At 44.1% G+C, this 12946-nt stretch overlaps 1 protein-coding gene across 1 annotated transcript in view; it reads right to left on the bottom strand.

Annotated features, from left to right (window-relative positions):
- The window catches only part of LOC138949269 (zwei Ig domain protein zig-8-like), a 344604-nt gene that overhangs the window by 15159 nt on the left and 316499 nt on the right, over window positions 1-12946 (bottom strand). Inside the window, exons 3-4 of the mRNA XM_070321056.1 lie at window positions 2912-3131; window positions 517-537 (exon numbers count right to left, since the gene is read on the bottom strand). Coding sequence (XP_070177157.1) covers window positions 517-537; window positions 2912-3131 — 241 coding nt within the window. The remainder of the gene's footprint in view (window positions 1-516; window positions 538-2911; window positions 3132-12946) is intronic.

The raw sequence follows: 12946 nt of genomic DNA, 5'->3' as shown, positions 1-12946 counted from the left end.
AGAACAACACCACCACTACCACCACTAACAAAACAACAACAACAACAATAACAACAACAACAGATAGTGGGGGTTAGGAGGTGGAGTAAAGTGAGTGGAATCAAGTGATATGTCAAGTCATGTGGATAGAAAAAAATACGATTGGCTGTTACAAACACTATGGTAGGATGTTAAAAATTAGCATAGGTCAGCATATACTTCGGATGCAAGTAGCTTTTTTTTCACTTAAAAGAGAAGAGGCAGGATCTCCCATAATTACAAAAGAATATAATATTCTGCTAAGTGGAAAGAAAAAATCGTGACCAAGAAACATTTATTGCATACAAGGCGGAATTCTAAAATAAGCGTCATAATTTAATTTCCAAAAATACTTACTAAGCATTCAGAATCGTGCACACACGCATGCACGCACAGGCACATACACACTAACAGACACACACACACCATTCCAGTCACCACCTTTGTCGACGCTTCTGCTGGCGCCATCATCATCATCATCGCGCTGATGGTTCTTACCTGGTCTGTACACAGGTTTCGCTGAAGAGAGAAAGAACATTCATTTACAGCGGCATACAAATAATACTTTGTAATAATAACAATAAACGGCAAACGGAGATATTTTGGAAACATCGAAATAGTGTAAAATGTTACAAAAAATAAAAAAAAACGGTAAAAAAAATGAACAAATGAAGTTAAAACAAAAACAGTTTGCTGCTATCTTTCAGGAAGCACATCCGACATCTGATGTTTCAAAACACCTAAAAATTGGGTCATCTTTGTATATCAAAATCGTCTTCCTGCCACCTTCAAAGAAGCACACTATAAACATCCGACCGAAGCTCGTCCTTTTGTTATCATTTGTCTGTTGTGTATCTTGTGCGCCCGCTTTAAAGATCTATAGATTAAAATCCTAGAAATTATTTATAAATATCCTCATTATTATTATTTCGTTTTATTTTTGTGTAATGAATACAAACACTTATCTTTCTTGTTACAATTGTTTTTATTCTGGTAATCTATACATCTTTTTTTTGTCGTTTAAAACGGTAGTTTACACACACTGTCTAGTCAATAAAAACATTTAACTTGGCAAGCGGAAATGGGATGATGGCAAAAGCAGCTACTACTTCGAAAGAAAACCAGAGAAGCTAAACAAATTGCTCGGAAATACATTTTCTATTGAAAAACCTGTTTTTCGAGAAGCCATTAACCAAGCTGTGCAAATGGTATCGTGTGTTTTATTTCATTTAACTAATTTTACTTCATTGCAAGTTATTCTAATTCATCATTTCACTGATGATATTTTCATTTACACTGTAACGAGAAAGCCATCAGGCGCTGTTTTTTTATACGCATTTTCTAAGGAGGTAATTGAGTGCTTTAATCGTACCTTGTTAATTTCACAGAGATTGTTCTTCAGTTACCATTTTTTTAACATGAACAACAACAAAACAAAAACAAATTTTGCAACATTTATATTGAGGACGTTAAACACCATTTAGAACATCTTTCATCCAAACATACTATTTTAAAACACATTCCGAAATGCAATGAATGGAATTCAGATTTGATGTCCTCAGTGGCAGCAATGTTTAGTTAGGGACACGTTTTGTTGTTACGCTACCACTATATAACGCAGTTTCTTAATCCTTCATAAGATTTACAGCACCTGATCGTCAGTTTTCTAGCTTGCCAAAAACCTGTTCCGACAGCTTTGATTCCGACAGGTGTGCAGGCTGTTAAGACTGATGTCTTTTGCAGTCAATTCCTAATGTTGGCAAAACATCCCCCGGGTGCAACACGTGTTGTTATAGCAGCGACATCTGCACTGTGTCAACACACGTGCAACGGAATGGGATACTGATCGCACGCGTCTGTTATCAATATATATATTGCCCTTCTGGTGATGACGAAGTTGTGGAGTCGATTTTACACACACCGGTAATAATATACATCAATCATCTCGCGTAGAATGCATCAAGCGCTTGGAATATTTGTAGGTGAAAAAATGTATGGATTCTGAATGTAAATGTACCGAGGCGATTTTTCTCATATCCCTTTTTTTTTTTTTTTTTTTTTTTTTTTGCGGCAACATGTTTGTGTTTGATCTGCTTTTAGTTTAGTCGCAACCAGACTTTATGATCAAAATAACTCAAAATTGTTTTGGTTTGTTAGGATTTTCTCCGCACACTATATTCGCTGCCCAGGCAAAAATCCGAGAGAAAGCCCCTATATTTCAAAACACACCTCCACCTCTCTGCCTCAAACTCCTCGTCATCTTCCCTACTCCACAATTTCACCTGTTCCTTCTTCTTCCTCTTCTTCGTTCATGGGCTGAAACTCCCAAGTTCAATCATGTTTTTGCACGAGTGGGTTATATGTGTATGTCCTATTTTACCCCACTATTCAGGCAGCCAGACGCCACTTTTCACCTGTTCCGAGTGATGGACGTACTGACGGTACCTATGACGTTTGCATGTACCCATGATACCCGGTCCAACAATATCCTCGTCCTTAAATAAACTGGCACATTATACTTTCGACTAGAAAGTAATGGAGTAACAAGGTTAAGTTATGGTAGGCTCCTCTCTTCCCCCATGACGTTCTGCTCCCTTTTACCCAGTGCAAAGTCTTATGGATCATTTCCGTTCACCGTAATGTGTTGACTGTTCAAAGCCGGGTTTTCCAGTCTAACATGCCCTTTATATGGCTTTGCCGAGAGGGCGTAAAACTAAAATTTCTCTAAGCAATTCCGGGCTTCCCTTTTGTGACGTATCCATCGTTGACCGTATGTGTAACGTACCTATGACGATGAGGTGGATACGCCACTTGATGTTGTCGGTATGGATGACCTGACACTCTTCTTCTGATCAAAGTGACGTTTCAATCGTTGACCGTACGAGGTACGTACCTATGACGTTGAGGTGGATGCGCCACTTGATGGTGTCCGTGTGGATGACTTGGCACTCGTAGGTTCCCGCGTCCCGTGGGCGAGCCTCTTTGATGACCAGGTTCCAGTCCGTCACGCCGCCTTCCCACTCGGCGTGTTCCAGCACCAGGTTCGAATCCTGCACCCACGTGTTTGTGCCGATAGTCAGAAAGTGCTCCTCGCCCAGGCGCTTCCATGACACCTGGAAAGAAAAACGACTCAACTGAACTAAACTGTCCACAAATACTAAGCATTCAGATTCGAGCACGCACATATGCATACTATACTATACACGCACAAGCACATAAAGACTGATAGACTTTGTGTCAGGAAGGGCATTTCTGGTAAAATATTATTGGGAACAAGAGAAGGTAGTATTCTGTCTTTTTGTCTCGTGTGTGATATGTGCTCCTGTTACGTCTCTTTCGCTCTTTCGATCAGAAGAAGCGGCTGAGTGTCCACCACGGGCTCTACCCATTGTCTGGCACGCACGTGTGCGTGGCTGCGTCTATGCGTGCTCGTGTTTGTGTGTGTGCGTGCGTGTGTGCGTGCGTGCTTGTGTGTGTGTGTATGTGTGTGCGTTAGTGTGTGTTTGTGTGTACGTGCGTGCGCGTGCATGTGTGTGTATGTGTGCGTATATGTGTGTGTGTATGTGTGCGTATATGTGTGTGTGTGTTTGTGTTGTGTTAATATGCTGTGAACTTGCTATTAAAAGCTCTCTCACTCGCTTCTTTCTCAGTTATGCCAATAATGTTTCCATGGAAGAGAGAAAAGTGCAAAATCCTCCAGCGATCTGCAGGCAGGAAAATGTCAGGGGGAATGATGATTAGCTGTCCATTTTCAGATGAATATTTTTTTAGCTGTCAAAGAGACACTCAGACACCACCTGCTGTGTACTGCGCACGTGTTTGATCTCCTTTGTGGATGACAATTAGCGCGCGCGCGAGAGAGAGAGAGAGAGAGAGAGAGAGAGAGAGAGAAAGAGAGAGAGAAAGAGAGAGAGAGAAAGAGAGAGAGATGAAAGAGAGAGAGAGAGAGAAAGAGAGAGACAGAGAGAGAGAGAGAGAGAAAGAGAGAGAGAGAGAAAGAGAGAGAGATGGAGAGAGATAGACAGAGAGAGACAGAGAGAGACATAGAGAGACAGAGCCGGAGAGAGACAGAGAGAGAGAGAGAGAGAGAGAGAGAGAGAGAGAGAGAGAGAGAGAGAGAGAGAGAGAGAGAGAGAGAGAGAGAGAGAGAGAGCTCTCAGGTTATTTTCATGGATAATGTTTTGCACATTGAATTCACTGCCACACGGAAGGTCCCCCTTTACAACAGCGGGGTTTATTCGTGTGAAGAGGTGGTAAAGACAGGGGGGGGGGGGGGTGGATAGGGTATACACGAGCTAAGCACTGGGTAGGATTGAACAACAATCTCAAACTAACCTCAATATACGCCAATCCGACCCAGCGCTTGCTTCTTACCTAGTAAGGCACTTTATCGTACACATCACCCTAAAACGTCTCTTCCTTATTGCCTTAATTCTCACTACTGCCTAACATTTGAGACAGCCGAGAGTTTGTTCTCTCTCTCAGAAGTCTATTCAAAAGTCCACTTCAAAGTCACTTTTCCCACCAAACCCCCTAAAGCCCACCTCGACATCAAAAAAGAACTCTGCAAAATTTCAAGGGAAACGATAATTCCTCTGACTGACTTTGTCGGCAAATTCGTAATTTAAACAGCTCGAGGCTAGACCACTTATCGGACTTATAGGACACACACGCGCGCGCGCACACTCACTCACACACACACACACACACACACACACACACACACACACACACACACACCACCGCCACCAGCACCAGCACCGACAACAACAATACACCCCTTCCAAAAAGCCCCCACAAACTTTAGTCATATTCCAACTTTCAACAACCTTTCCTTCCTTCGTAAGAAAAGAAAAACACATTAAGCGACCGGCACGGTTTGCCTTGTGGTAAGGCGTCCGCCCCGTGATCGGGAGGTCGTGGGTTCGAACCCCGGCCGGGTCATACCTAAGACTTTAAAATTGGCAATCTAGTGGCTGCTCCGCCTGGCGTCTGGCATTATGGGGTTGGTCCGGTGTCAGAATAATGTGACTGGGTGAGACATGAAGCCTGTGCTGCGACTTCTGTCTTGTGTGTGCCGCACGTTAAATGTCAAAGCAGCACCGCCCTGACATGGCCCTTCGTGGTCGGCTGGGCGTTAAGCAAACAAACAACATTAAGCGAGGCAGACTCCGCTACACGGCTGTGTGTGAAGGCACCAGGAAACAGCAGCGGCCGGCTCCTTTGAGCGAGTACAATGCCCCTAATGGCTATCGACAAATCGGTCTGGCCTGACAAGATCCATAGCGCGTTTCATTTCAGCCACGGCGCGCGGACACTTCTTACAAGCCCCTCAATTACTTGCGCTGGCAGAGATGTCAGGGGGAGGACGTCAGTCCAGCGAAGACGGTGAGACATTCTGCTGATGTTGCGGCTTTCTGTCTTCATTCTCTCTGTTGCGGCTTTACCTCTCTTCGCTTTCTGTTGCGGCGGCTTTGCCCTCTTCTGCTTTTGTGTTGCGGGAGAAGGAGGCAGCAATATGCGCCCTCAGCTACCCCGGCTCACGATGTCTTTGTTGTCCGTATTGACTTGCAAGGCTTGGGGCGGTTATCTCGTCAGTCGTGTCTTGTGAGGGGAGTTGACATGGTAGAAGTTTTTGGCAATGCGTCTACTTGCTTCTGGGTTCTGGTCGTAGACGCTGCTGCAGCGCATGCTGTGGCGAGTCTTAGCAGGACAGGTCTTGTTGGTTATCTGTACGTTCACATCTTGAAGGGATTCTACCATCACATGGTACCATCCGCTCTGGAGTTACCCTGCAGTCGCAACTAGCGTGTTGGAAAAGCCATGGGCATGTATTGTGGCCAGTCATATGTCCATGTCTTAATTGAGTTGCGAATGTCGCACATGTTTCTTAACGACACGTTAGGGCGGTTATCGGAACGCCCGCATCTGGGGGAAAATTCACCTCACAGAAGCTACCTTAATTCCTCTTCGGAATATACCCGCAGACATTACTGGAGAGATAGAAAACCCACAGGGAGGGTTAGGCGTCCATCTCTCCATGTTCAAGTTACCAAGGCATTTTCCGCTTTGGAATGTACATATATTGTCGCAGACACCGCTGGAGGTTTAAAAAAAAGCCACGGGCAGGTTTAGGCGACCATCTGACCATGTCTTGAATGAGTGTCGGATGTCAGCAAGATTTCAAACTTGAGCGCGTCTTCAGTTCTTGGCTCTTGTCCTTGACAAGATTGCAAGGTTCGTGGACAGCAGTTACACCCCCAATCACACACAGACGCCGCTTCTGCTACGTTGTACAATTGTCCGAGAGCGTGGCCAATCGTTGGCCAAACGTGGGAGGATCTCCGTGTGCGTGGTTTGATCGGAGTGGGGTCGGGATGCTGCACGCTCAACCCACGCTTGCACATAAGTCCTAACGATCTCTGTGCTATCATGTCAAATGTTCGGTTCATTGACTGTTGCAGCATACACGTCATTTTTTAAATTTTTTATTTGTTCATTTATTTATTTATTCATGTTTTACATCCCTTCAACATATGTGGCTGTGTAGGACCGCCTACACGTCATCCCGCTAAACGGTCTTGTCTTTGGTTTGCCTGGCCATGCGTAAAACTGCCGCATGAACGATCCTCATCGGCTTGGGGTGTCTCCTATTCTATGACCTTGTCACATGCTCGCCTGTCTGGCTGAGTCAGTAACCCATCAGATAGCATCGTGGGTCTCGTCAGAATGCCCTGCTTTAAGTCGTTTATGTCCTAGGGCACATTTTTGATTCACCTGTCAACCCAGCCACAAGTTTGCAGCGGCATTGTAGTATAAGCACGCTTAACACTTTCTACCCCTCCTATGTTGACCAAGGTTTTTTTTAAGCCGAGACCAGCTGTGCTGCAGCAGGTCACTAAGAATTGTAGTAACTGTGTAGTAACAATGTATCAACACGCTGGAATGCAGGCGTTAGATGGACGTTATACAGGAAGCGACTGAAGCTAAGTCTGAGCGGATATATCCGAACCTGGTCAGATAGAGCCGTATGAGTGGGTACGGATATATTCGTACCTGGGAGACAATGAGTTAAAGGCTTGCTCTCATAGTTGTAGGCTGCAAGAGTTAACAGTGTGATTCAAAATATCTGTTTTAGCTTGGGGACATCTAGCCGATTGGTGGACACTTGGGCGGTAATTTAATTCCACGCCTTTATGGCCTAGCTTCGCGGAAATCTATTTCAAGTATAACTTCAAATGTGCAGTATCACAGTCTAGAGATGAGTAGCCTACACATTTACTCAGCGCCTTTTCGTTTTGTCATTATGTCTTGTGTCCCCCTCTCACCCCTCGGGAACACTTATGGTAAAGGCGCAACTTGAGCCCACTGGATTGCACCTCATCAAGTGGCTTCTGCCTTGTTAATGCACATATACATTTCTAAAACTTTGTTCTGTTCCCTTCATCAGTCTGTGTGTGCGTCAATTGTGGGAGATAAAACCCCAGCCACGCCGCATACACAGACACTGGATGGACTTTCTGATTAGATCCCAAAAGAGCAGTGCTCTTCTTTTCTGCTGCAAAAGAAATCGTGGACAAGAATCCATTCTCTGCAGCCCGAGTCTGCCCTCTTCGTGCAAATGGACCTCATTTCGACACTTACCCATCTGCGGCCTGAATGAGTTAACATGAAGGGCACTAGTTCATCGTACAGGTCGTACAGAATCTATTGGTTCCAGGCATTGACGAGGGTGCGGCTGATGCACTTATCGGAGCGCTGTCCCATATGGGGCTAAATCGGGAGAACAGACAATTAATGCAACCTCAGCCGCGCACCATAATGCGGTATGTCCTTCAGGAGGGAAAGCCAGCTGCCGTAAGGGATGCAGACGTGTCCGGCAATGCACATCCACCCCTTACACGATCGATCGCACATCATGTCGAGTGACACTGCACCCTCTCCATGGGACATTCGTCCGTCTCATAAAAAGAGAGAAAATCGGTACGCGAACGCTGAGCTATACAGTTTAGAGACATCCTGCTTGCTGCCGCGCGAGCAGAACAATTTTCCCTCTTTATCTTCACTGCGCGGGTTGCAAAACCCCTCCACGCGGAGGTGTTTTCAGGCAGGCCAGACACTTTGTATACACTAAACGTTGAGCTATGTAAATGCAATGGTGTACTTTTCGCTCATATTAATATGTCTCCGAAGAGTCTCTCTGATTGTGTTGTGTGTCTGGAGAGAATCTGAGAAAGTTTGGCGGTTGAAACGCCTCGTCTGATCTGTCATCGAGTCCCTTGGCTGCTTGTTACAGTTCTTGACTCCAACTCGAGCGTTTCATTTCCTGCTGCTGTGGTGTGAGCACAAACACTACGGACAACTACGTCGTACGACAGCCTCGGAGTAGTCGATCCTTGGCTGGTGTTGTTTTTTCGCTTCTCATCTGTTTTTCTCCCTTTTCGTTGGGACTGGGCGCGACTCCAGACTGCTACTCGGATTCTCATCTTAGAATTGTTTTTTTTTCATAAGGAGCATGCCTCATGAGTGTGCACGTATATAATTATGAAGTCTCGGCTTATCATCCTTGTGGCTTCAACTCTCATTATTATGTCTATTTTTAGTCTTGATTGGCTCGTGACGACGCGTAGATCTGTGCCCGCTAACTTATTGTACCGTCTGACACCGAGATGCGATGCTGTTTTGTCTGCTGCAAGAGAAGCCGTGGAAAGCAGCATGTGATCTGCAGCTAGCTGAGAGTAAGAGAGTTGTGCGCTTGTGAAACATGCTCCACGTGCTGCTTCTCTGTGTTTTCGGTCGTGCTGTCTCGGCTTTAGCTTATTCATCGAAGTTTGATCATTGTGGCCTACCATAGCTATCAGTCTGTCAACATGATTCGATCTGTGATTTTTATAATTTAATTTTCTTTTTAGCTTGCCATACTTTCAGAACTGTTGTCAACGAGTTACCATAATTAAATCAGTTGCAAGCACTTCTTGAAGTGTAAATCCAATTGTGCACTTCATGTCCATTATCTACGCTGCAACTTGGCCAACGTTCTCTGTTGCCCATGAATATGCATCGCGGGTTTCAGCCGCAGTCGGTAAACACTTATCACCAAAGGCTGAACGATTTATTTGCCACCAGGAAGACGTCTTCGACGATAATGGCTGCGAATGTCCGACACTGAGTCGAATAGACAATTATGGTCGACGCACCGCGCTGAACAAGCGCATCCAGACAGACAGAGTGGCCATTTCTCTATCCCTCTCACTCACTCACTCAATCACTTACACGCACGCAGACACGTACGCACGCACGCACGCACATACACACGCACACACACGCACGCAGGCACGCACGAACACAATCTCTCTCTCACAAACACACACACACACCATCAACAAAAATCCCAAAGTGCTACACAACCTAACGAGGGCAATAGACACCAGTATATTCATAAAATGTCCATAGTTAATTGCAGCCGTCCGCCCAATAGTACGAGCCATACCCTGAGCCAGAGCCATCGGGACAGTACAGGGCCCAAGATGCTATGTACGAGAAGAGCCATGGCAATTGGGTCTAATGTGAAGTTATTCCACTTCTTAACCCCTCTTCCTTTCTGCCATAGAAAACCTGGGGGCTTTTTTTTTTTTTTTTACAGACGAGGTATGAGGTTAGTCCGTCTATGGGACAAGAGTGTTTGAAATCTTCTGTTACGGGTCTGTACTGTTGAGGAGTTTCGTAATGTTGTGTCTAAATTGGCCTACATTGGGAGATAGTGCATAAGAGGCTCTCTTTAGTTTTCCAATATTGGATCTTGGGATTAGACTTAAATTGATTTAACCATTAAAATACGGTATAGTACAGTATGCTGGCGAAAAAGGCCACATGCATTCTTATGACATTGTGTGTATGTATTTGTATGTGTCTGTGTGCATGTGTTTGGTGTGTGTGTGTGTGTGTGTGTGTGTGTGTGTGTGTGTGTGTGTGTGTGTGAGAGAGAGAGAGTGAATGAGAGAGAGAGTGAGTGTGCGTATTCGAGTAGTACTAAAGTTAGCATTTTGTACAAAAATACATTTGGCGTGTTAAATAGTAAATCAGACGTATCTTAGTTTTCCGTTCGTTAACCCACGAAATTCAATAATCATATTTTTGAGCAGACACATTACTCCTGCTTAGCTTAATTCAGTCCTCATTTTACCTTCACAAAAAGTCCTAAAACACACTGAAGAGCCGTATATCTGCATTATGGCTTTTATTTTTGACAGGGATAATCATCAGCACTCTTTACTGATTCAGGAGGTTTTACTTCGGAAGTGAACTTTTTCAATGCAACTAGGTTCAACCAAAAATAACGACGGGGAAGAAAGACACACACGAGGAAGTACAAAATGAGGAAAAAAAGGGGAAAACGATAACGAAAGAAATGCCAACACAACACAAGGCAATAGCGAACGAGAGCTATGTGCGGAAGCAATCTCCAGTTCATCATCGTGTTTGTAAAGGATCCGCTAATTATAATAATCATATGCTTGAGTGCGGATCCCAAAATCACTTTTGTAGAACTGTCACGATCTTACAATTGAATTAAAGTTTTGTCAAGTTGGAGCTAGAAAACAGCCGCATCCGCATACAGATAAATTAAAGTTTTGTCAAGTTGGAGCTAGAAAACAGCCGCATCCGCATTCAGATGAATTACAGTTTTGTCAAGTTGGAGCCAGAAAATAGCCGCATTCGCACACAGCTGAATTAAAGTTTTGTCAAGTTGGAGCCAGAAAACAGCCGCGTCCGAATACAGCCGCAGTAAGAGTCGTCTTCTTCAGAAAATCCCGAAGATCTTGGCAACTCTTGTCTTCATCAGCTCTCAATACATCGGCAGCGTCAAATCCGATCAGAAACAATAGGTGGCAGTTTGAACCATCGGGCCGGCGGCCATCTTGCCAGCAGCAATAGGCAATAGGCAATCATGTCTGGACCAACTCAATTTGCCTGCTACAATTCAATTTGGGGGGCCCGCCTCTCGCCGTCTCTCGCGCCTGATCACGTGCTGGCGAGACTCTTGGCGAGAAGTCGTTTGCGCGGTATACAATCATGTGTGTCAATCTTTCGCTGCGAGGTGTCCTGCTCGGTATTTTTATGTGTCTGTGTGTCTGTCTGTCTGGTTGGCGAATTGTCTTTAGCTCTCACCTTGTGTGCGTTCTCTTCGTATTGTTCTTGTTCATCTTCTTTTTCTTGTTCTTCTACACCCCCCCCCCCCCTCTCTTTGTCTTTTCATTTCTTTCTTCGAAGACTTAGATTTGGTGTTGAATACTCCTGCGTCTTGTGTGCTCTCTCTTTTCGTGTCTGTCTGTCTGTCTCTGTCTGTCTCTGTCTCTCTCTGCCTCTCTGTCTCTCTGTGTGTCTCTCTCTCTCTCACTCTCTCTCTCTCTCTCTCTCTCTCTCTCATTCTCTCTCGTTTTCTTCTATTCGCCTTTTGTTTTTCCACTTCTTTTTTATTTTTCAAATTATCTTCATTCAGGCTTTGTTTCCCTCCCACTGACTCTCTCTAGCCTTAGCCTAATTGTGATTTTACACGCACGACCATGTCCGGCATGGGGTGCACATCGCTGTATGTCAGCTTGTCCTTCAATCGATATGCAATTTCATCTTTCTATCAAATTTTCCTTCATTTTCTCTTATGTCTTCCACGATCAATTCGTTTCTACGTTATATTTTGTCATTTTGTGCAGGACATTAAGAACTCTTAAAAAATTGCACAATCGAAATTAAAACCCTTTAGACTGAAATGCACAGCGGGTTTTCTATTCGCCAATTGCAGAGGCAACACTAAACAGGAAACCGGGCTTTTCGTGTTTCGAAATGCCAATGATGCTTTATTGGAGGGGGTTTTTTACACTGTTAATGAATGGAAAGAAAGACTTGAGACAAGCAGAAGACAGCAGAAGAGAGGTTTCTATTCTGATGCGGAAGAACAGGGAATGAACATGACTCACATGTTAAAAAAAAAGAAAATTAAAAAATGTACGAAGAGTCTTTTCTCGGTGAAAATGATACTGCTTGCAAATACCAAAATAAAGGTTTTTTTCTTTACACCAGATTTTTAGGACAGTGTTGCGAAGAACGTTACACGATGATGCTGGAGTGTTTGAAGATTGCAATATCAAAGAATTTGAATGTAAGCCTTACAACGCATCTTTTTCTTTGTGATCAAACGTTTATGGAACAAAGTTTTGTGTCCGCAAAAAGTGAGAGAAAAAAAAAGTTTGTCGGTTACAGCAGTGCATGAGCAAACAAGATCCGGCAGTAATTTGATCATTTGTCTTCACTGGGTTAAACACGTCGACACGTCTTTTTAACTCTAGACCTCACTCGTGCCCTGATTAAACGCATCAATCGCCCAAAATTTAACCCAAAATGCGTGATATTAGCAAGTGGTTTAAAGGGGCAGTGTTCCTCACACTCGACTAGCCTGATACCTCACGCATGGGAATTCCAAAAGAAAAACGAATTTTAGCATTTTAGACCAATATTTTGATAGTTCTCGTGTAAGAATGTAATGGATAGAGAGACAATAGTATACATATAATTTAAGTTACCTTTTTTTTTGCCGCGGAGAATATTTTATTTTCGCTAAAACGTTATTTCCTTTTCGCGGAAATCCGCGATTTCGCGGACAATTCCCATGCCTGTACCTTCCTCAGTGGATTGCGATTTTGACACTCGACACGGGATTTGAAGTGTCCCTATGGTATCTCCTCTTTCAGTCAAATAAGACATTTATAAACTACCGTCATGCGCCGACTAACAATTAAGCTATCTACACGCCAAATTTCTGCTCAATCGGTCCATAAACAGAACAGGTTTGAGTGCGGACAGAAAGACAAACAAACAGACAGAAAGAATGAAATATATACCGGTTTGTCTCAAGAACAGAGACCGATTCAAC

Source organism: Littorina saxatilis, linkage group LG1, assembly GCF_037325665.1.
Source record: "Littorina saxatilis isolate snail1 linkage group LG1, US_GU_Lsax_2.0, whole genome shotgun sequence".
NCBI classification, from domain to species: Eukaryota; Metazoa; Mollusca; class Gastropoda; order Littorinimorpha; family Littorinidae; genus Littorina; species Littorina saxatilis.
Note: the sequence above shows the minus strand (reverse complement) of the source record. Positions and strands in the feature narration are given on the sequence as shown.